Source organism: Coregonus lavaretus (genome assembly GCF_964263955.1).
Source record: "Coregonus lavaretus genome assembly, chromosome: 16".
In the NCBI taxonomy this organism is placed as follows: domain Eukaryota; kingdom Metazoa; phylum Chordata; class Actinopteri; order Salmoniformes; family Salmonidae; genus Coregonus; species Coregonus lavaretus.
In genome coordinates, this window is record NC_140003.1 from 596,587 (window position 1) to 622,246 (window position 25,660).

The window sequence follows — 25,660 nt, forward strand, 5'->3', positions numbered from 1 at the left end:
AGATAAATATGAAATTATCCAGGGAATCGATAGAACATCACTCAGAGATGCACAAAAACAATATAACATTCAAAATGGGTGAACCTTTTCTTTAAGCTGCAGCTAGCCCAGAACAGAATGGCACGTCTTGCTCTTCATGGGCTAATATAAATATTTTGCGTGCCAGTCTCTCTTGGCAAAGAGTTGAGGAGAGACTAACGACATCATTTCTTTTTATAAGAAACATTGTGTTAAATTCCAAATTGTTTGCAGAATCAACTTACACACAGCTCTGACACACACACTTACCCCACCAGACATGCCACCAGGGGTCTTTTCACAGTCCCCAAATCCAGAAGCAATTCAAGAAAGCGTACAGTATTATATAGAGCCATTATTGCACGGAACTCCCATCTCATATTGCTCAAATGAACAGCGAACTTGGTTTAAAAAAACCCCCAGATAAAACAATACCTCACGGCACAACACCTCTCCCATATTGGACCTAGATATTTTTTATGTAGGCTATGTGTGCCGTTTTAAAATGTATATAGTTCTGTCCTTTAGCTGTTCTTGTCTATTAATGTTCTGTATTATGACATGGAAGAGTAGCTGCTGCTTTTGCAACAGCTAATTTGGATCCTAATATAATACCAAAAATACCATGTCATGGCAAAATGGGTAGAATTGCAGGAAATTTGCTGTAAAACTGCAACAGAGAAATCTGTACATCAAACTTATTTGTTTACCTTTTGTTAATGAAGTATTTTTTATTTTAACAGATCCCTCTGTACGTATGAAATTATAGTTTTTAATCCCGGTGCTGAGTTAATGGGTAGCGGCTAATTGCATACTGTAGCTAATAGGCTATGTGTTTGCAGATGAACTGAGGTTACATTTACATTTACATTTACGTCATTTAGCAGACGCTCTTATCCAGAGCGACTTACAAATTGGTGCATTCACCCTATAGCCAGTGGGTTAACCACTTTACAATATATATATATTTTTAATAAAGTTACATGCAACCAATGTGATAATGAATGGGGTCATCTTTGTTTGTTTTTGCCGTGCTCCAAATAGGAATTTAGTGTTTTGAAATTGTATAGAAATGCAGTAAATGACCTTAAACTTTGTTAAAATAGGCACAAAAAGTCAGACCCTGCGGTATGGAGAAAGCAGTCCCACGCAGAACTCTACTATAGAGTGAGTGAGAGAGAATGAGTGAGTGAGAATGAGAGAGACCCTAGTTACCTCAGTCCCAGGCATCACTCTGTCCCCTCTTACAGCTCCGTCACAGAGAGAAGGGGTGTGTTTTTGTATTTTTCTGTGTGTGTATAAGGACAAACGCCTAGTAAACCAGCATGTCACCATACTCTCCAGGGTTAATCCTCCCAGGCAGATGTAGGTCTATACATTCATGAGTAGTAAGCAGAGATACAGGGGTGGGGGAGGACCTTACATTTATTTCAACTATGAAGCCTTATGCATGGGTATGTGATCAGTCCCTGGATAAAAGAGGGCGGGGGTGGGGTTGAACGTGTGATAGAGAGATGCTGCTGATGAGAGGAGCATATCTACCTTCCGCAGAGGAGGGAGATAGGCAGTAAAGGGAGGGGCAAGGGCAATCCGAGGGGAGGAGGAGAAGGAGGGGCTAGGCAGTGGATATCTTACAGAAATGGGATGGGATGACGGGAAGAAGAGCATGTGCTCAGCTCAGCAGGAATCAAAGCACAGTGGAGAACCGTGTCATCACACCAGCATGGCCCCAGTCCAGCTTCTGTCTATCATGGCCCAGCCCCCCTAATACGTTACCTTACAGAATCTCATCACTGTCACCGACTCGCTCTCTCCTTCATTCTTTTCACGAGCATGCAGAGAATGGGGTTCTAAACATTTTAATAAAATACATTTCAGGTAGGCTACTAGCAACGTCTCATATATTTAACACTACATGACCAAAAGTATGTGGACACCTGTTCGTCCAACACACCGATCTCGACAAACCGTTTCTGTATGGACCTCGCTTTGTGCACGGGGGCATTGTCATGCTGAAACAGGAAAGGCACTTCCCCCAACTGTTGCCACAAAGTTGGAAGCACATAATCTTCCCTTCACTGGAACTAAGGAGCCTAGCCCGGACCATGAAAAACAGCCCCAGACCATTAATCCTCCTCTGCCAAACTTTACAGTTGGCACTATGCATCGAGGCAGGTAGTGTTCTCCTGGCATCCGCCAAACCTAGATTCGTCCGTCGGACTGCCAGATGGTGAAGCGTGATTCCACTGTTCCAGAGTCCAATGTTGGCGAGCTTTACTCCACTAGCCGATGCTTAGCATTGCGCATGGTGATCTTAGGCTTGTGTGCGGCTGCTCAGCCGTGGAAACCCATTTCATGAAGCTCCCGACAAACAGTTCTTATGCTGATGTTGCTTCCAGAGGCAGTTTGGAACTCGGTAGTGAGTGTTGCAACCCAGGACAGACTATTTTTACGCACTATGTGCTTCAGCACTCGCCGGTCCCGTTCTGTGAGCTTGTGTGGCCTACCACTTTGCGGCTGAGCTGTTGTTGCTCCTAGACATTTCCACTTCATAATTACAGCACTTACAGTTGACCGGGGCAGCTCTAGAAGGGCAGAAATTTGACTAACTGACTTGTAGGAAAGGTGGCATCCTATGACGGTGCCATGTCCACATACCTTTGTATATACAGTGGGGGAAAAAAGTATTTAGTCAGCCACCAATTGTGCAAGTTCTCCCACTTAAAAAGATGAGAGAGGCCTGTAATTTTCATCATAGGTTCACGTCAACTATGACAGACAAATTGAGGGGAAAAAATCCAGAAAATCACATTGTAGGATTTTTAATGAATTTATTTGCAAATTATGGTGGAAAATAAGTATTTGGTCACCTACAAACAAGCAAGATTTCTGGCTCTCACAGACCTGTAACTTCTTCTTTAAGAGGCTCCTCTGTCCTCCCTCGTTACCTGTATTAATGGCACCTGTTTGAACTTGTTATCAGTATAAAAGACACCTGTCCACAACCTCAAACAGTCACACTCCAAACTCCACTATGGCCAAGACCAAAGAGCTGTCAAAGGACACCAGAAACAAAATTGTAGACCTGCACCAGGCTGGGAAGACTGAATCTGCAATAGGTAAGCAGCTTGGTTTGAAGAAATCAACTGTGGGAGCAATTATTAGGAAATGGAAGACATACAAGACCACTGATAATCTCCCTTGATCTGGGGCTCCACGCAAGATCTCACCCCGTGGGGTCAAAATGATCACAAGAACGGTGAGCAAAAATCCCAGAACCACACGGGGGGACCTAGTGAATGACCTGCAGAGAGCTGGGACCAAAGTAACAAAGCCTACCATCAGTAACACACTACGCCGCCAGGGACTCAAATCCTGCAGTGCCAGACGTGTCCCCCTGCTTAAGCCAGTACATGTCCAGGCCCGTCTGAAGTTTGCTAGAGTGCATTTGGATGATCCAGAAGAGGATTGGGAGAATGTCATATGGTCAGATGAAACCAAAATATAACTTTTTGGTAAAAACTCAACTCGTCGTGTTTGGAGGACAAAGAATGCTGAGTTGTATCCAAAGAACACCATACCTACTGTGAAGCATGGGGGTGGAAACATCATGCTTTGGGGCTGTTTTTCTGCAAAGGGACCAGGACCACTGATCCGTGTAAAGGAAAGAGTGAATGGGGCCATGTATCGTGAGATTTTGAGTGAAAACCTCCTTCCATCAGCAAGTGCATTGAAGATGAAACGTGGCTGGGTCTTTCAGCATGACAATGATCCCAAACACACCCCCCCAGGGAAACGAAGGAGTGGCTTCGTAAGAAGCATTTCAAGGTGCTGGAGTGGCCTAGCCAGTCTCCAGATCTCAACCCCATAGAAAATCTTTGGAGGGAGTTGAAAGTCTGTTGCCCAGCGACAGCCCCAAAACATCACTGCTCTAGAGGAGATCTGCATGGAGGAATGGGCCAAAATACCAGCAACAGTGTGTGTAAACCTTGTGAAGACTTACAGAAAATGTTTGACCTGTGTCATTGCCAACAAAGGGTATATAACAAAGTATTGAGAAACTTTTGATATTGACCAAATACTTATTTTCCACCTTAATTTGCAAATAAATTCATTAAAAGTCCTACAATGTGATTTTTCTGGATTTTTTCTCCTCATTTTTTCTGTCATAGTTGACGTGTACCTATGATGAAAATTACAGGCCTCTCTCATCTTTTTAAGTGGGAGAACTTGCACAATTGGTGGCTGACTAAAAACTTTTTTACCCCACTGTATAGTGTATCTAATCAAAACAGTAAAATTCTGTAAGCAGAAAAATAAAACTAATAGGCATGTTCAACTATTTTAAATAAATTATGACGTTCAACGATGGAGAGAGTCTATCAGAGCAGAGAGTGGAAATAGAATCTAAGGCGCACACTTTTTTTCTCTCACCACAGCAATGCGTTGCACTCAAAACATGAAATGTTGCGAAAACCTAAGCCCGGACACAGCCCAACCCAAATCTCACATTACATTTTTTTTTGGAGGTGGTGGGGGAGCAAGACAATTAATGAGGAGTGTTTCCAGATTTCTATGAACTATTGACTATACTTAACAAAAATATGTAAAGTGTTGATCCCATGTTTCATGTGCTGAAATAAAAGATCCCAGAAATTTTACATTTGCACAAAAAGCTTATTTCTATCAAATTTTGTGCACAAATTTGTTTTCATCCTTGTGAGCATTTCTCCTTTGCCAAGATAATCCATCCACCTGACAGGTGTGGCATATCAAGAAGCTGATACCACAGATGTCTCCCACTTTGAGGGAGCCTGCAGTTGGCATGCTGACTGCAGCAATGTCCACCAGAGCTGTTGCCAGAGAATTGAATTTTAATTTCTCGACCATAAGTTGTTTTAGAGAATTTGTCAGTACGTCCAACCGGCCTCACAATCGCAGTCCACATGTAATCACTCCAGCCAGGAAGTACCTCCACATCCGGCTTCTTCACCTGGTGGGATCGTCTGAGACCAGCCACCCGGACAGCTGATGAAACTGTGGGTTTGCACTACCGAATGTGCAGAAATTAAACGTTCAGAAACCGTCTCAGGGAAGCTCATTTGTGTGCTCGTCGTCCTAACCAGGGACTTCACCTGACTACAGTTTGGCGTCATAACCAACCCTGTGTCCCAAGGATCTGTACACAATTCCTGGAAGCTAAAAATGTCCCAGTTCTTCCATGGCCTGCGTACTCACTAGATATGCCACCCATTTAGCATGTTTGGGATGCTCTGGATCGACGTGTACGACAGCTTGTTCCAGCCAATATCCAGCAACTTTGCACAGCCATTGAAGAGGAGTGGGACAACATTCCACAGGCCACAATCAAAAGTCTGATCAACTCTATGCGAAGGAGATGTCGTGCTGCATGAGGCAAATGGTGGTTACACCAGATACTGACTGGTTTTCTGATCCACGCCCCTACCTTCTTTTTTAAGGCATCGGTGACCAACAGATGCATATCTGTATTCCCAGTCATGTGAACTCCATAGATTAGGGCCTATTGAATTTATTTCAATTGACTGATTTCCTTATATGAACTGTAACTCAGTAAAATCTTTGAAATTGTTGCGTTTGTTTTTGTTCAGTGTAATTACAAAATGAGTGAAATAGTTTTACTTCCACAAAATGCTAATTAAGTATGTTAAAAGCAGCTTTTATGTGTTGGAATGGTGTGGGTGTACCCCAACAACAGAATGGTGTCAGCGTATACCTGTCATAAAACAATATGAATGTGAGTAGACCGCTGATTGGCCAGCTCATCCTCCTCAGGAGGATAACATTATCCTCTGAGGAAATAGCAAGCATTTTTGCAATGGTCTGTTTGAGGTAGAAGTTTGAGGTGGGTTTTTTTAAGTGGGTTTTTCTCCAATTAATGCTTTGGCCATAAATATGAGTATATGATGCGTCAACAACATTATTTGTGTATGAGTTAACAGAATATTAACTTTTAAAAGTTAGATTTTCACTGGACAATTAATTTTAACTTGGATTGCTTTTATTAGAATTTCTTACTTTTCAAACAGTGGAAATTATGAGAGAGAGAGAGATAGAGGGCCTGATGCTATATCTAGCATATAGTGCTGAAAACGGCCTTTCCAAGCATTATATCCAAAGTTCTTTGCATGTCAGGGATGCCTGACTTTGCATGTTTGTGTTTGTGTTTGTATTTGTATTTATTATGGATCCCCATTAGCTGCTGCCAAGGTAGCAGCTACTCTTCCTGGGGTCCAGCAAAATTAAGGCAGTTTATACTATTTTAAAAACATTACAATACATTCACAGATTTCACTACACACTGTGTGCCATCAGGCCCCTACTCCACCACTACCACATATCTAGTTATCGTGTGTATGCATGTGTCTGTGCCTGTTTGTTGCTTCACAGTCCCCGCTGTTCCATAAGGTGTATTTTTATCTGTTTTTTTTAATCAAATTTTACTGCTTGCATCAGTTACTTGATGTGTAATAGAGTTCCATGTAGTCATGGCTCTATGTAGTACTGTGCGCCTCCCATAGTCTGTTCTGAACTTTAGGACTGTGAAGAGACCTCTTGTGGCATGTCTTGTGGGGTATGCATGGGTTTCCGAGCTGTGCGCTAGTTCAGACAGACAGCGTTCAACATGTCAATACCTCTCATAAATACAAGTAGTGATCAAGTCAATCTCTCCTCCACTTTTAGCCAGGAGAGATTGACATGCATATTATTAAAATTAGCGCTGTGTGTACATCCAAGGGCCAGCTGTGCTGCCCTGTCTGAGCCAATTGCAATTTTCCTAAATCCCTTTTTGTGGCACTTGACCACACGACTGAACAGTAGTCCAGGTGCGACAAAACTAGGGCCTGTAGGACCTGCCTTGTTGATAGTGCTGTTAAGAAGATAGAGCTGCACTTTATTAAGGACAGACTTCACCCCATCTTAGCTACTTGTTGTATCAATATGTTTTGACCATGACAGTTTTACTCCAAGCAGTTTAGTCACCTCAACTTTTTTAGATTTAGTTGAGGTTTAGGGTTTAGTGAATGATTTGTCCCAAATACAATGCTTTTAGTTTTAGAAATATTTTGGACTAACTCATTCCTTGCCACCCACTCTGAAACGAACTGCAGCTCTTTGTTAAGTGTTGGAGTCATTTCAGTCGCTGTAGTAGCTGACAGGTACAGTGAGGGGAAAAAAGTATTTGATCCCCTGCTGATTTTGTATGTTTGCCCACTGACAAAGACATGATCAGTCTATAATTTTAATGGTAGGTTTATTTGAACAGTGAGAGACAGAATAACAACAAAGCAATCCAGAAAGACTAATGTCAAAAATGTTATGAATTGATTTGCATTTTAATGAGTGAAATAAGTATTTGACCCCTCTGCAAAACATGACTTAGTACTTGGTGGCAAAACCCTTGTTGGCAATCACAGAGGTCAGACGTTTCTTGTAGTTGGCCACCAGGTTTGCACACATCTCAGGAGGGATTTTGTCCCACTCCTCTTTGCAGATCTTTTCCAAGTCATTAAGGTTTCGAGGCTGACGTTTGGCAACTCGAACCTTCAGCCCACTCCACAGATTTTCTATGGGATTAAGGTCTGGAGACTGGCTAGGCCACTCCAGGACCTTAATGTGCTTCTTCTTGAGCCACTCCTTTGTTGCCTTGGCCATGTGTTTTGGGTCATTGTCATGCTGGAATACCCATCCACGACCCATTTTCAATGCCCTGGCTGAGGGAAGGAGGTTCTCACCCAAGATTTGACGTACATGGCCCCGTCCATTGTCCCTTTGATGCAGTGAAGTTGTCCTGTCCCCTTAGCAGAAAAACACCCCCAAAGCATAATGTTTCCACCTCCATGTTTGACGGTGGGGATGGTGTTCTTTGGGTCATAGGCAGCTTTCCTCCTCCTCCAAACACGGCGAGTTGAGTTGATGCCAAAGAGCTCCATTTTGGTCTCATCTGACCACAACACTTTCACCCAGTTCTCCTCTGAATCATTCAGATGTTCATTGGAAAACTTCAGACGGGCCTGTATATGTGCTTTCTTGAGCAGGGGGACCTTGCGGGCGCTGCAGGATTTCAGTCCTTCACGGCGTAGTGTGTTACCAATTGTTTTCTTGGTGACTATGGTCCCAGCTGCCTTGAGATCATTGACAAGATCCTCCCGTGTAGTTCTGGGCTGATTCCTCACCGTTCTCATGATCATTGCAACTCCATGAGGTGAGATCTTGCATGGAGCCCCAGGCCGAGGGAGATTGACAGTTATTTTGTGTTTCTTCCATTTGCGAATAATCACACCAACTGTTGTCACCTTCTCACCAAGCTGCTTGGCAATGGTCTTGTAGCCCATTCCAGCCTTGTGTAGGTCTACAATCTTGTCCCTGACATCCTTGGAGAGCTCTTTGGTCTTGGCCATGGAGCAGAGTTTGGAATCTGATTGATTGATTGCTTCTGTGGACAGGTGTCTTTTTATACAGGTAACAAGCTGAGTTTAGGAGCACTCCCTTTAAGAGTGTGCTCCTAATCTCATCTCGTTACCTTTATAAAAGACACCTGGAAGCCAGAAATCTTTCTGATTGAGAGGGGGTCAAATACTTATTTCCCTCATTAAAATGCAAATCAATTCATAACATTTTTGACATGCGTTTTTCTGGATTTTTTTGTTGTTATTCTGTCTCTCACTGTTCAAATAAACCTACCATTAAAATTATAGACTGATCATTTCTTTGTCAGTGGGCAAATGTACAAAATCAGCAGGGGATCAAATACTTTTTTCCCCTCACTGTATAGTGTTGAGTCATCCGCATACATAGAAACACTGGCTTTACTCAAAGCCAGTGGCATGTCATTAGTAAAGATTGAAAAAAGTAAGGGGCCTAGACAGCTGCCCTGGGGAATTCCTGATTCTACCTGGATTATGTTTTAGAGGCTTCCATTAAAGAACACCCTCTGTGTTCTGTTAGACAGGTAACTCTTTATCCACAGGATAGCAGGGGGTGTAAAGCCATAACACATACGTTTTTCCAGCAGCAGACTATGATCGATAATCTCGAAAGCTACACTGAAGTCTAACAAAACAGCCCCCACAATCTTTTTATCATCAATGTCTCTCAGCCAATCATCAGTCATTTGTGTAAGTGCTGTGCTTGTTGAATGTCCTTCCCTATAAGCATGCTGAAAGTTTGTTGTAAATTTGTTCAATGTAAAATAGCATTGTATCTGGTCAAACACAATTATTTCCAAAAGTTTACTAAGTGTTGGTAACAGGCTGATTGGTTGGCTATTTGAGCCAGTTAAGGGGGATCTACTATTCTTAGGTAGCGGAATGACTTTTGCTTCCCTCCAAGCTTGGGGGCACACACTTTCTAGTAGGCTTAAATTGAAAATATGGCAAATAGGAGTGGCAATATCGTCCGCTATTATCCTCAGTAATTTTCCATCCAAATGTGTTACTCAGGACTTGGATTGCAAAATTCTGTGGATGTCCTAAAGCTCCCAAATATTTCAGAAATTATGGTTGTACGGATTCTGGATTTCCTGCTTATTCTCTCCTTATTCCAGTTATCTTCCAACTAGGATTTCTGGAAAACCTGGACATTTTGAGAATAAGTTACAGAAATATTCCTACCCCACTCATGAGTCCAAGCTTTTTTATGACCACAAACATTTGTGTCCTTCATACTTGCTATATTTCAAAGTGGAACTAAATAAGCCGTTGCCATGTTTCCCTCAGGATGGGTTTGTGGTGAGGATATACGCGACCAGCAATGACCCGGCACTGCAGCAGGAGCTCCAGCTGAAACTGGCCAGGAAGTGTCTCCACGCCTGCGGCATCTCTCTGTTTGACCTGGAGAAAGACCTACACATCATCAGTGAGTGCTACTGACTGTGCTCCGCTGTGAAATTTCCCCCTAGGACTAGCTTCCCCTCCCCCAATCCTAACCTTAACCATTAGTGGGGAAAATGGAAAACTGACCCAAGATCACCATCTCGCTCTGTCAGATATTGGCATATGAGGCGTCATCATATGTGCGTGTTTAAGAGACAAACCATGTTTGATACCTTTCTATTCATTCCATTCCAGTGATTGCAATGAGCCTGTCTCCATATGTGTGTCTGTTTGTGTATCTATAATGTCTTTGTTTATGTGTGAATTTGTGCGTCTGTGTTTCTCTGCAGAAGTCCATATATCAAAATGTGTCTGTGTTTTCCAGGTACAGGGTTTGACGAGGAGGCAGCATTGCTGGGAGCAGGCAGGGAATTTGCTTTGATGAAAACGGCCTCAGGAAAGGTAAGAACGCGAGAATTGTCCAAACTGAGATGCATGAAACTGCAGTATAAAAATGTTAATGGTAGTTTGTGTGTGGGTGAAATAAGGTTTAATTCAATAAGCATGCAAATAATAATTAATCTGCTACTATAATCTGCTACTCCTAGTTTTGGAGTGTGACCAGCAACACAAGGGCTCTGCCTGTTCTGTTCTTACTCGCTTCTCTCACACACACACACACACACACACACACACACACACACACACACACACACACACACACACACACACACAGTCTTCCTATAATAGTGAGGACCTTGACACAGGACCTTCAAATGAGGACCATTTCTGATAGATTTGGGAACAGACAGACATCTCACCTCATTCCAGCACTAAGTGGCCCCACATAGACATATGAAAAAATAGATATGCAGAGCACGAAGTCTAGTCGTTGCTAGGCAGTTTCTGGATCACATCTCCTTATTTGAGTGTCTGCAGCCTACAAGGCTGTTGCCGTCTGATGAGGTGAAAACATTACAGGAACGTTCTGCGATTGTTGATGAAGACGTCACTCAAAACACCCAAAAAAGACATGCAGGGAATGTTTTAAGAGTTTTTGTTCATGTTTTATTCAAGCCCCCATACTGCAAAACGAGCATGAGGAATTCAAATTGTTAAAAAACTGTCTGGACAGTGGATTTAAGAAGTGTCATCAATAAGGGATCATAGCGTTCATCTGGTCAGTCAATGTCATGGAAAGAGCAGGTGTTCTCAATGTTTTGTACACTCAATGTATACCATGCCATGAATTGAGTATCAAGTGTGATAAAATGGATACGTTTATGATTACGAGTATGACGAGATCAGCACATCCCTACAAACTACCACAACTTAAAGCTATACCGACCAGAACTTATTTTAAAAAGAATAGCTGCATAACTCCCATCATCAAAAAAAGAACATCAAATCTGTGTCATGCTTATGTTTGCAATAGCCTACTGTCACAACACAGACAAAGAACTAAGTTGGTTTGAAAATGTTGAGCACTGAGCAGCAGCTGAAAGGATAACAGACCATCTGTTTTGCCGGGAACCTTCTTTAGCGCCTCAAATTTTCCAAAAATGATGCCACACTGCCGCCTTCTCACAGCTGCTCCAGGGCCTCTTGGGTTGAGGAGTCATTCTCTCTCTATAAAATAAATGAAAGATTAAAACTAATACACATAATGGTCCAGCAAAGGAGGGGGAGGGGGGCAGGCAGAGGGAGGAAGGGAGAGGAGTGAAAAAAGGAGCATTAGCGAATGAGAGGTGAGGTGACAGAATAGAGAGGGAGAGGAAGCCAGCCATCTCTTTCTGTATTTCCACCTCACAGTAGAGTGCATGGGGTTGGGTACTCACGGTTCCCTGCAGGTGACCCGCAAAAAAATAAAATAATCAGCTGGTGGGTGGAGTGAAAACATTCCTTGAAACAGTTGGTCGGCTCGCGGTTCAGAACAATTATATTGCGGGTCGGAAACATTTTAATTAATGTTAACATAATATCTATAATATCTATTGTTAACAGGAAACTAATTCAACAATTTAGATGGAAAAAGGACTGGGGGGGGGCGAAATATACTTCTCCCATGGGCAAAGAAATTCAAAAGGGGTGATGATGTTAATTAACAATATTTATCAGAATGTGCAAATTGTCCAAACAGATCCTCAAGGTAGATGGATGATTTTAAGTATGTTATTGGACCATAAAAAGGATATGACTCATTAATCTATACGGTCCAAATAATGATGATCCATGCTTCTTTGAAAATATATTAATAATTGATCAAACCTACTAGCAATACAAAACTCTTATTATTGTGGGAGATTATAATACGGTTTTGAATACCTCAATGGACCGTAAAGGAAATCACACTACAAACTATCACCCTCATGCGCTTAAGGAAATCACAAATATCATGGATATATTGGAACTAGTGGATATAGGGAGGCTTAAATATCCTGACCTAAAAACAGATACCTTATTTACATAAGTATTCAGACCCTTTGCTATGAGTCTCGAAATTGAACTCAGGTGCATCCTGTTTCTGTTGATCATCCTTGAGATGTTTCTACAACTTGATTGGAGTCCACCTGTGGTAAATTCAATTGATTGGACATGATTTGTAAAGGCACACACCTTTCTATATATACCGTCCCACAGTTGACAGTGCATGTCAGAGCAAAAACCAAGCCATGAGGTCGAAGGAATTGTCCGAAGGAATTGTCCGTAGAGCGATGAGACAGGATTGTGTCGAGGCACAGGTCTGGAGAAGGGTACCAAAAAATTTCTGCAGCATTGAAGGGCCTGAAGAACACAGTGGCCTCCATCATTCTTAAATGGAAGAAGTTTGGAACCACCAAGACTCTTCCTATAGCTGGCCGCCCAGCCAAACTGAGCAACCAGGGGAGAAGGGCCTTGGTCAAGGAGGTGACCAAGAGCCCGATGGTCACTCTGACAGAGCTCTAGAGTTCCTCTGTGGAGATGGGAGATCCTTTCAGAAGGACAACCATCTCTGCAGCACTCCACCAATCAGGCCTTTATGGTAGTGGCCAGACGGAAGCCACTCCTCAGTAAAAGGCACATGACAGCCCACTTGGAGTTTGCCAAAAGGCACCTAAAGGAATCTCAGACCATGAGAAACAAGATTCTCTGGTCTGATGAAACCAAGATTTAACTCTTTGGCCTGAATGCCAAGCGTTACGTCTGGAGGAAACCTGGCACCATCCCTACGGTGAAGTATGGTGGTGGCAGCATCATGCTGTGGGGATGTTTTTCAGCGGCAGGGACTGGGAGACTAGTCAGGATGGAGGGAAAGATGAACGGAGCAAAGTACTGAGAGATCCTTGACGAAAACCTGCACCAGAGCTCTCAGGACCTCAGACTGGGGTGAAGCTTTACCTTCCAACAGGACAACGACCGTAAGCACACAGCCAAGACAATGCAGGAGTGACTTCAGGACAAGTCTCTGAATGTCCTTGAGTGGCCCAGCCAGAGCCCGGACTTAAACCTGATCTAACATCGCTGGACAGACCTGAAAATAGGTCTGACAGAGCTTGAGAGGATCTGCAGAGAAGAATGGGAGAAGCTCCTCAAATACAGGTGTGCCAAGCTTGTAGCGTCATACCCAAGACGACTCGAGGCTGTAATCGCTGCCAAAGGTGCTTCAACAAAGTCCTGAGTAAAGGGTCTGAATACTTATGTAAATGTGATATTTCCGTTTTTTATTTTGTATAAATTTGCTAAAATTTCTAAAAACCTTTTTTTGCTTTGTCATTGTGAGGTATTGTGGGTAGATTGAGGGGAGATTGAACAATTGAATCAATTATAGAATAAGGTTGTAACATAACAAAATGTTGAAAAAGTTATTGATTTATTGAATTGCTGTAGCATTTCTGTTGTGAATACTGCACCCACAATACAGTAGCCTAGTAGCTACAGTAGCCTAGTACTTGAAAGTTTGCTGTGGAGACGAGGGGGCTAAAGTCTATTACAAGCGGTGCCCGGTCCATAAATCAGAATGGAGGATTTGATTTACATGTCCACCAGCTTTACATCTAACTATTCATTACAGTAGCTAGCTAGACCATTGAGTGCTTTGTTAACTTTATTAGAAGTAGCCTAAGTTTTGAGAGGTGGAAAATGCGTGCATCTATAGCCCTGGTGCCCAGTGGTACCGTGGGCTGCCAACTCCTCTCTCTCTGCCTTGTTTGTGCACTGTGCTGTCCCGCCAATAAAGGCTTGAATAATATGCTAGCTAGTCTAAGGAGTTTTCTAGGCAGTGACCATGGCATGTTTTCTAAGATGAGACCGTGGCAGCTAGCATTCAGACCTTATAACTGTACACGCCCAGTCAGTAGCCTTTTGGACGTATGGCTAGTCTACTTCCCTGAATAGGCATTGTTTGACAGCTATCGGGTTGTTTTTTGAATGAACATCCCCTGATCTATTCACCCCTGCGTCTCATATTTTACATTACAAAATTACTGTTATTATTATGATACTACAGCTGTTATTATAGGCACATTTCAGTGATGAATAGGCCTATACCTTGCAAATTACCTTGTCATCTAAATATCACTATCGACATGGACATCTACATTTTCCAAAACGTTGTGACATGTAATTTGACTACTGGGCAATTGTCAGTACATTTTGTTGTCATATGATATCTACATGATCTAAAATGCTGAACATGTGCACAATGTTTGCAGTACCAGTGCACTGAGTGGTTCCCCTGGCGATGTGACAAGTGCTTGTTAGAAAGAATCCTAAGAAACAAACTAGTAATTATTATGGGAAAGGGGGGTACCTAGTCAGTTGTACAACTGAATGCGTTCAACTGAAATGCGTTTAACCCAACACCTCTGAATTAGAGAGGTGCAGTGGGCTGCCTTAATCGACATCAACGGCGCCCAGGGAGCAGTTGTTGGGGGTTTACTGCCTTGCTGGATGGGACCTCCTAGTGTTGATACGGAGCACCGCCGATCCATCACGACTGGTCTGCCGACGTAATCGTCTGATGTGGTTTCAACAGGCTTCCCGTTGCGACGACCACGAAGATCCATCTGCTAGCCTCGGCCCGCTAGCCCTGGCCCATCCTGGATGGATATTGACCTCATTCCGTCCGTACAGGATGCCTGGTTGTTCTTTTAAAAGTGCTTTCCTCTTAAATAAGCATGCCCCATTCAAAAAAATGCAGAACTAAGAACAGATATAGCCCCTGGTTAAGCCCAGACTTGACTGCCTTTGACCAGAACAAAAACATCCTGTGGCGTACTGCATTAGCATCGAACAGCCCCCGCGATATGCAACTTTTCAGGGAAGTCAGGAACCAATATACACAATCAGTTAGGAAAGCAAAGGCTAGCTTTTTCAAACAGAAATGTGCATCCTGTAGCACTATCTCCAAAAAGTTTTGCGACACTAAAGTCCATGGAGAATAAGAGCACCTCCTCCCAGCTGCCCACTGCACTGAGGCTAGGAAACACTCTCACTACCGATAAATCTATGATAATCGAAAATTTCAACAAGCATTTTGCTATGGCTGGCCATGCTTTCCACCTGGCTACCCCTACCCTGGCCACCAGCTCTGCACCCTCCGCTGCAACTTGCCCCGCTTCTCCTTCACCCTAATTCAGATTGCTGATGTTCTGAAAGAGCTGCAAAATCTGGACCCCTGCAAATCAGCTGGGCTAGACAATCTGGACCCTTTCTTTCTAAAATTATGCGCTGAAATTGTCGCAACCCCTATTACCAGGCTGTTCAACCTCTTTCTTATCGTCTGAGATCCCCAGAGATTGGAAAGCTGCCGCGCTCATCCCCCTCTTACATTTACATTTTAGTCATTTAGCAGACGCTCTTATCCAGAGCGACTTACAGGAGCAATTAGGGTTAAGTGCCTTGCTCAAGGGCACATTAACGTCATTTAGCAGACGCTCTTAGCCAGAGCGACTCACAAATTGGTGCGTTCACCCTATAGCCAGTGGGATAACTGGCTTCAAAGGGGGTGACACTCTAGATCCAAACTGTTACAGACCTATATCCATCCTGCTCTGCCTTTTGAAAGTATTTGAAAGCCAAGTTAACAAACAGATCACCGACCATTTAGAATCGCACGTACCTTCTCCGCTATGCAATCTGGTTTCCGAGCTGGTCATGGGTGCATCTCAGCCACGCTCAAGGTTCTAAACGGTATTATAACCGCGATTGATAAAAGACAGTACTGTGCAGACGTCTTCATCGACCTGGCCAAGGCTTTCGACTCTGTCAATCACCGCATTCTTATTGGCAGACTAAATAGCCTTGGTTTCTCAAATGACTGCACATCATCTTCTGCACATCTATCATTCCAGTGTTAATACTAAATTGTAACTATTTTGCACTATGGCCTATTTGTTTATCCCATATGTAACTCTGTTGATTTTATCACACTGCTTTGCTTTATCTTGGTCCCCTATGCCAACAGTGTGCAAAGCTGTCAAGGCAAAGGGTGGCTATTTGAAGAATTAAAAATTATAAAATATATTTTGATTTGTTTAACACTTTTTTGGTTACTAAATGATTCCATATGTGTTATTTCATAGTTTTGATGTCTTCACTTATTCTACAATGTAAAAAATAATGAAAATAAAGAAAAACCCTTGAATGAGTAGGTGTCCAAACTTTTGACTGGTAGTGTATGTTCGGTCCTCACAAGTATAGCAAGACGCACACACCTCATCTTTTAATTGAATGCTCCTTAACACATCTGCTTTGAGTTAACAACTTCAAGGAAAGGGGAAACCTAGTCAGTTGCACAACTGAATGCATTCAACCGAAATGTGTCTTCTGCGTTTAACCCAACCCCTCTGAATTCAGAGAGGTGCGGGGGGCTGCGTTAATCGACGTCCACGTCATTGGTGCCCGGGGATCAGTTGTTGGGGGTTAACTGCCTTGCTCAAGGGCATAACGGCAGATTTGTACATCTTGCTGGCTCGGGGATTCGAACCAGCGACCTTTAGGTTACTGGCCCGAGACCAGACCATGGGTGTGTTCACTATGAACCAAATGGAGGCAAAACGGCTGAAACGGGGTGAGACTAACTTGTTTTTTGTTGCAAAGTGTTACCCATTGCAAAACATTTTGCTACGTTTGCCAAGGTGTACACAAATGTCTTCTTGTGGTTTTGGAGCAGGTTGCTGATTGCTCATAAACACTTGCAAAGAAGCATATTCATTAAAAGACAAGCAAGGTGGTCAAACTGGCTTATACTGCCATATTCAAATTCAATATTTGGGCAATAGTCTGTTTTTATGTGTGGATGTTCATTTGCATGTCTCGTATGTTTTGTCTGTTTCAAATGAATGTGTGTGTTTGTATCTCAAATGTCTGTGTGTATTTGTTAATAATTAGTGTGTGAGGTTGTATTTAGTGTACAGGGGCTCTGTATGTATGTACAGTGCATTCGGAAAGTATTCAGACCCCTTGACTTTTTACACTTTATGTTACAGCCTTATTCTAAAATTGATTAAATAAAAACTAACCTCATCAATCAGGTTTTTTAGACATTTTTGCAAATGTATTAAAAATAAACAAATACCTTATTTACATACTATTTGCTATGAGGCTCGAAAATTGAGCTCAGGTGCATCCTGTTTCCATTGATCATCCTTGAGATGTTTCTGCAACTTAATTAGAGTCCACCTGTGGTAAATTAAATTAATTGGACATGATTTGGAAAGGCACACACCTGTCTATTTAAGGTCCCACAGTTGACAGTGCATGTCAGAGCAAAAACCAAGCCATTAGGTCGAAGGAATTGTCCGTAGAGCTCCGAGACGGGATTGTGTCGAGACACAGATCTGGGGAAGTCAGCACACAGCTTCGGGGCATTGTGTGAACAAGCCTCACAAACATATCGGTTACACTGCACACACTGTGGCAATTGGGATCACTGTCTCGGTTGGCTCTGTTCTGGTTATTCTGTAGGGAGGCTCAGGCATCGGAGGCGGAGGCTCAAAGTCAACATCAGAATCAGATGAAGACTCTTCATCAGCAATGTCGATTTCAAACTCAATATCTGAGCCTCCATCCGACTACAACTCATCTAAATTCTGCAGCATTTGCAATGCTGTCAGTGCGTCCATTTGTTTGGTTCATCTTGCCATTGTGAACTACGCACATTGTATGTTATACTCAGTGTCTGATTTGACTCTCCGAGGGGAAATGATATACAATTTCCAGCCTTTCATAATAAAATAATTAGACTGCCCACAATTCTTCATAATCATTACACTATTGTTCTAAATTAAATCATCTTCACCCTCCTCTTCATCATTCAGTTCATTGAAGTCACATGCACCATTATCAGTTTCTCTGGTTTCTATTGCCCATTCATCCGTTGACGACAGAAAAGCATATTTTCATTTTTAAGTTTATTATGTTACTAGATTTTGCTGCTGCTCAAGTGGTCATGTGCTGAATGCATGGACAGCACAAATATTATTGGAAAAAGTGAGATTTTGAAATGGAGCTACACCTCCTTGAATTGAGTTATTTGACAAAGGTAAGTGTCATAGAAACTGCAGAATATGCTCTTTCTGATACTATATAGAAATCAAAATGTTTTATCTGCATGTATTTATTATTTGTGTTTGTTGTCCGTAGTTTGTCTGCCCATACCATAACACCACTGCCACCATGGGTCACTCTGTTCACAACGTTGACATGAACAAACTGCTCACCCACACAATGCCATACACGAGGTCTGCCATCTGCCCGGTACAGTTGAAACCGGGATTCATCCTCGAATAGAACACTTTTCAAGCTGCCAGTGGCCATCGAAGGTGAACATTTGCCTACTGAAGTCGGTTACGATCTCGAACCGCAGTCAGGTCAAGACCTTGGTGAGGACGAGGAGCACGCAGATGAGCTTACCTGAGACGGTTTCTGACAGTTTGTGCAGAAATTCTTTGGTTCTGCAAACCCACAGTTTATCAGCTGTCTGGGTGGCTGGTCTCAGACAATCCCACAGGTGAAGAAGCCGGATGTGGAGGTCCTGGCTGGCGTGATTACATGTGGTCTGCAATCAAATTCTCAAAAATGTAATGAACATTAAATTCTCTGGCAACAGCTCTGGTGGACATTCCTGCAGTCAGCATGCCAATTGTACTCTCCCTCAAAACTTGAGACGTCTGCGGCATTGTGTTGTCACAAAACTGCACATTTTAGAGTGGCCTTTTATTGTCCCCTGCACAGATGTTTTTAATCAGCTTCTTGATATACCACACCTGTCAGGTGGATAGATTATCTTGGCAAAGGTGAAATGCTCACTAACAGGGATGTAAACAAATGTGTGCACAGTATTTGAGAGAAATAAGCTATTTGGGTATATTATCTGTTTTTTAAATCCGATTTCACTGCTTGCGTGAGTTACTTGATGTGGAATAGAGTTCCATGTAGCCATGGCTCTATGTAATACTGTACACCTCCCATATTCTGTTCTGGACTTGGGGACTGTGAAGAGACCTATGGTGGCATGTCTTGTGGGTATGCATGGGTGTCCGAGCGGTGTGCTAGTAGTTTAAACAGACAGCTTGGTGCATTCAGGTAGCAAGCTGTTAGCCAGCCTGCCAGCTTAGTGGAGTCTGCCACTAGCACAGTCGGTGTAGTCAGCTCAGCTATCCCCATTGAGACCGTGTCTGTGCCGCGATCTAGGTTGGGCAAAACAAAACATGGCGGTGTTCGCCTTAGCAATATCACTGGAATAAAGACCTTCTCCATTCCTGTCATTATTGAAAGAGATTGATATCTCACATCTCAAAATAGGGCTACTTAATGTTAGATCCCTCACTTCCAAGGCAGTCATAGTCAATTAACAAATCACTGATCATGACTTTGATGTTATTGGCCTGACTAAAACATGGCTCAAGCCAGATTAATGTACTGTGTTAAATGAGGCCTCCCCTCCTGGTTACACTAGTGACCATATCACCTGCGTATCCCGTAAAGGTGGAGGTGTTGCTAACATTTCCGACAGCAAATTTCAATTATAATAAGTAAAAAATATTACTGTGTTTTCGTCTTTTGAGCTTCTAGTCACAAGCTATGCAGTCTACTCAATCACAAGGCCTCCTGGGCCTTATACAACGTTCCTCACTGAGTTCCCTGAATTTCTATTGGACCTTGTAGTCATGGCAGATAATTTTCAAATTTTTGGTGACTTCAATATTCACATGGAAAAGTCCACAGACCCACTCTAAAAGGCTTTTGGAGCCATCATCGACTCAGTGGGTTTTGTCCAACATGTCTCCGAACCTACGCATTGCCACAGTCATACCCTGGATCTTAGTTCTGTCCCATAGAATAAATATTGTGGATCTAAATGTTTTTCTTCATAATCCTGGACTATCAGACCACCATTTTAATAAATTTGCAATCGCAACAAATAATCTGCTCAGACCCCAACCAAGGATTATCAAAAGCCGCGCTATAAATTCTCATAACTAAAGATTCCTAGATGCCCTTCCAGACTCCCTCCTGCATATTATTAATGAATAGTAATACAAGCCGTGCTGCCCTGTTCTGGGCCAGTTGTAATTTTCCCAAGTCTAGGTGCGATAAAACTAAGGCCTGTAGGACCTGCCTTGTTGATAAGAAGGCAGAGCAGCACTTTGTCATGGACATCTCTCCCCATCTTTCTTTTTACCCCCTTTTTCTCCCTAATTTCGTGATATCCAATTGGTAGTTAGTTTTGTCCCATCGCTGGTTCTAATCCCCGAGCAGACTAGGTGAAAAATCTGTCGATGTGCCCTTGAGCAAGGCACTTAACCCTAATTGCTCCTGTAAGTCACTCTGGATAAGAGCGTCTGCTAAATGACAAAAAACAAAAACAAAACAAAACAAAAATTAGGTCACTTACATCATGGCTTCTAACGCTCCTGGGACAATATACATTTGCTGCAGCACTATGACAAGTCAGCGACACAATGTTAGGGATTTTCTGAGCAGGGCTTGGTAAGTCATTGTCTCATCGCAGCCTTGAAATGCGTGGACAGAGTCCAGGAGCCAAGATGATTTGGATGGACTTCGTCATTCCTGTAGATCTTCTGTTTCCAGAATGTGTCAAAGTTATCTATAAAAGTTCTGCGAACAGCGCTACAGTATTATTTTAGCCAGTTGTGTAATGCCAGCAGCCTAATGAATATTTCACAGCCACGGCCCAACTGTGGTACCGGGCCTGAAATAACTGGCCGCTTTTTGGAAACTTTCAGAGCTAGAATCAGCTCTTTAAAATATATTTTCTGCAGTTCCGAGCTAGCCCTCCTAATGTTGTTGGAGCCCACATGGACTACGACAGCCCCCGGCATCTGTCGTAGAATGATAGGAAGCAGCCTTGTAATGTCCTGTACTCGTACAGGGTTTTTGTCCCGGGAACCGAGATGTTTCTCACCATAGAGCTGCCAATGATGACAGCTGGTGCAAAGGCTGAGGAGGTGTGGTCGCTCTTTTTCCTCGAGTGAACCCGAGCCAGCTGTTGAATCCATCGTGGATGATGATGGGTGCCGCCGTCTCAGACACCCTTACAGTCCTATGAGGGGGGGAGCTCTGAAGATCTGATACAGAGTTAGAAGCAACCGGAGAGCGCGACAGAACAGAGGACAATGGCGCAGGTATCTCCGGATCTGATCTTGAAGAAGAAGCCGGAACTTCTGGTTCCAGGGAAGCGAAGCTGTTTTAAGTCTGTGTCCAGTCTGTTCTTCCCATATCCAAGGAGGCCCCCATTGCCAGATGCCACTGCTTCCGACTTCCTTGGTGAGTGACTTATCTCCATGGCTGGTTGATAGGTTCAAGAACAGGAACATCCACCAAGTCATCCAGAAGCAGCTTACTGACTCCATTCTCTAGGGAATAGGGAGACACTTCGGCCAGATCGGGTTGGAGGGAAAAAGCAACAGGCAGCAGGAAATACAGCCAAAATTAGCGTGGCACACCTCCACTGTCCCAGCCACAAGGGCTAACCACGTCGCAGGCTGTGTTCAGGCTGTTCATGGAAAACCCTGCTGGCTTGATAGCTACGGCAAACAACTTCAGACTTTTTGGTCTGGCAGGATCCCGGGACAGATAGTAGTGGTCACAGCACCTGAGGCTAACCGCGTTGCGGGATCCAAAATCTAAAAGTATATAAACCAAACACTGTCACAACTTGACAAAAACAATAAACCGAGGTCTCTCGTTCAGCGTTCAACATGTCACGTTCTGATGACGTCATTCTGAAGGAGGATTTGATAAAGTGATGCTCCTTCGCTGCATCTGTAAATTAGAAGATGCGCCCTTCTCTTCATGTACAATTTGACAACTGGTAAGCCTAATACTGTCGCTCATCAGATTGTCAATTTTATGTTGTCTATAGGCTAACTCTTATGTTTGAAATTAGTGTCGGTGTAGTTTCGATGGGCCAGCTGTGCAGGCTGACTGGCATCGTTTGTTTCCCGCTTATTAACTTGGATAGAGCCAAGGATACACTATATATAACAAAGTCTGTGGACACCCCTTCAAATTAGTGGATTCAGCTATTTCAGCCACACCCGTTGCTGACAGGTGTATAAAACCTCTCCTTGGGACAGAGCCATGCAATCTCCATAGACAAACATTGGCAGTAGAATGGCCGTACTGAAGAATTCAGTGACTTTCAACGTGGCACCGTCTTAGGAAGCCACCTTTCCAACAAGTCAGTTCGTAAAATGTCTGCCCTGCTAGAGCTGCCCCAGTCAACTGGAAGTGCTGTTATTGTGAAGTGGAAACATCTAGGAGCAACAACGGCTCAGCCGCGAAGTGGTAGGCCACACAAGTTCACAGAATGGGACCGCCGAGTGCTGAAGCGCGTAGCGTGTAAAAACGTCTATCCTCGGTTGCAACACTCACTACCGAGTTCCAAACTGCCTCTGGAAGCAATGTCAGCACAAGATCTGTTCATCGGGCGCTTCATGAAATGGGTTTCCATGGCCGATCACCATGCGCAATGCCAAGCTTCGGCTGGAGTGGTGTAATGGTCTTGGGCTGTTTTTCATGGTTCGGGCTAGGCCTCTTAGTTCCAGTGAAGGGAAATCTTAACACTAAAGCATACAATGACGTTCTAGACAATTCTGTGCTTCCAACTTTGTGACAACAGTTTGGGGAAGGCCCTTTTCCTGTTTTAGCATGACAATGCCCCTGTGCACAAAGTGAATGTCCATACAGAAATGGTTTGTCGAGATCGTTAAGGAATAACTTTTTTTTATCTTTTCCTTTTATTTTCCCTTAACCCTCCCCTAATTGGAATAAACTAATGGACAGCAACACGTAGGCTTCTACTTCCAGCTTATACATAATAAAAAAAAACATATATATACATATATATATACACATATATACATATATATATACATACATACATACAGTGGGGAGAACAAGTATTTGATACACTGCCGATTTTGCAGGTTTTCCTACTTACAAAGCATGTAGAGGTCTGTAATTTTTATCATAGGTACACTTCAACTGTGAGAGACGGAATCTAAAACAAAAATCCAGAAAATCACATTGTATGATTCTTAAGTAATTCATTTTTTTTCCCGGAGTTAAAGGCTTTATTTGCATCAAGAAGTTCCTCCTCTATAATTTGGCCTTGACATGAGTCTTTCTTTACAGCTGTTAATTTTACATTATTAATAGCAAACAAATCCATACAATTAACTTCGGTTAGTGGAGATGAAGGAGATGAAGGAGACTGAAACAAAAACATATGCTTAAAGTACTTTACTTCCGCTTCCAAAATATAGTTAGGTGAATCATGGGGGACTCTGTCATTTGTAACAAGTTTCAGTAAATTATTTCTATGTTGAAGATTAAAAAATAATTTGGTGTATTTTTCCCCATATTCCATCCAGTTCACTTTATTTTTTATAATATATTACACTTTATCTTTCTGGAATAAGTTCCTCCATTTCTTTTGTTTTTCCTCTAACTTATTCTGTGCCTCTATGGTACAGTTTTTATTGCTCTCGGTCTGTACTGTTAGTCCTTCTTTTTATTTTGTTAATTGGAACTATTTTGACCTAAATTGCTGCTGTTTTAAGAGATGAGTATTGAGTTGCATGGCCTCTAAAGGCACATTTAAAAGTGTCCCATACAGTCAGTTATAAATTATTATATCCTAGTTAAAAAGTTGTCATCCAATAGGCTTTGATTACATTTCCAATATCTTCGCCCACATGGAAATTTTGTAAGAGTAATGTATATGCCAATTATTTGATGGTCCGACCACATTCTATCCCCTATCAACACCTTAACTTTTGGTGCCAGTGAGAATGACATAAGAAAGTAGTCAAGACGTCTAGCTTGATTGAGCCTCCGCCATGTACAGTACCAGTCAAAAGTTTGGACACACCTGATTTAAGGGTTTTTCTTTGTTTTTACTATTCTTTAGAATAGAATAGTAAAGACATCAAAACTATGAAATAACACATGGAATATTTTATATTTGAGATTATTCAAATAGCCTGCCTTTGTCTTGATGACAGCTTTGCACACTCTTGGCATTCTCTCAACTAGCTTGATGAGGTAGTCACCTGGAATGCATTTCAATTAACAGGTGTGCCTTGCTAAAAGTTCATTTGCTGAATTTCTTTCCTCCTTAATGCATTTGAGCCATTCAGTCGTGTTGTGACAAGGTAGGGGGGTATACAGAAGATAGCCCTGCTTGGTAAAAGAACAGCTCAAATAAGCAAAGAGAAACGACAGTCCATCATTACTTTTAAGACATGAAGGTCAGTCAATACGGAACATTTCAAGAACTTTGAAAGTTTCTTCAAGTGCAGTCGCAAAAACCATCAAGCGCTATGATGAAACTGGCTCTCATGAGGACTGCCACAGGAATGGAAGACCCAGAGTTACCTCTGCTGCAGAGGATACTTTCATTAGAGTTACCAGCCTCAGAAATTGCAGCCCAAATAAATGCTTCACAGAGTTGAAGTAACAGACACATCTCAACATCAACTGTTCAGAGGAGACTGTGTGAATCAGGCCTCCATGGTTCGAATTGCTGCAAAGAAACCACTACTAAAGGAAACCAATAAGAAGAAGAGACTTCATGGCGCCGTTTTATGGACTCTTAACCAACCGTGCTATTTTGTGTTTTTTCGCATTGTTTGTAACTTATTTTGTACATCATGTTGCTGCTACTGTCTCTTATTACCGAAAAGAGCTTCTGGACATCAGAACAGCGATTACTCACCTTGAACTGGACTATTAATTTTTCTTTAATGAGTCGGACGAGAGGGATTTGCTCCAGACACCCGACAGGGCGCTTATCCCCATCATTCGCAGTTTAAAGAAAAGGACGTATTGTGGAAGGAGATCGGGGTGCCTGGTAAGGAGCCGGCGACGAGTGGCTAATATGCCTTTGCCATCGATACTATTGGTCCACTTACAATCGCTGGATGATAAAGTGGACGAACTACAAGAACGTATATATTACCAACGGGACATTAAAAACTGTAATATCTTATGTTTCACCGAGTCGTGGCTGAACGAAGACAATAATAAAATACAGCTAGTGAGTTATACACTGTATCGGCAAGATAGAACAGCAGCCTCTGGTAAGACCAAGTGGTGGCGGTTTATGTATATTGATAAACAACATCTGGTGCACGATATCTAAGGAAGTCTCTAGGTTTTGCTCGCCTGAGGTAGAGTATCTCATGATAAGCTGTAGACCACACTATCTACCAAGAGTTTTCATCTGTATTCTTCGTAGCTGTCTATTTACCACCACAAACCGATGCTGGCACGAA

The 25,660-nt window shown here is 42.6% G+C and overlaps 1 protein-coding gene across 3 annotated transcripts in view; it reads left to right on the forward strand.

Moving 5' to 3' along the window:
• Positions 1-25,660, forward strand: part of LOC311143712 (E3 ubiquitin-protein ligase MYCBP2-like) — a 316,497-nt gene that overhangs the window by 73,404 nt on the left and 217,433 nt on the right. For all 3 annotated transcript variants that reach the window (XM_084179581.1, XM_084179580.1, XM_084179582.1), the window contains exons 10-11: positions 9,777-9,915; positions 10,258-10,334. In XM_084179581.1, the coding sequence (XP_084035707.1) occupies positions 9,777-9,915; positions 10,258-10,334 (216 nt within the window). The remainder of the gene's footprint in view (positions 1-9,776; positions 9,916-10,257; positions 10,335-25,660) is intronic.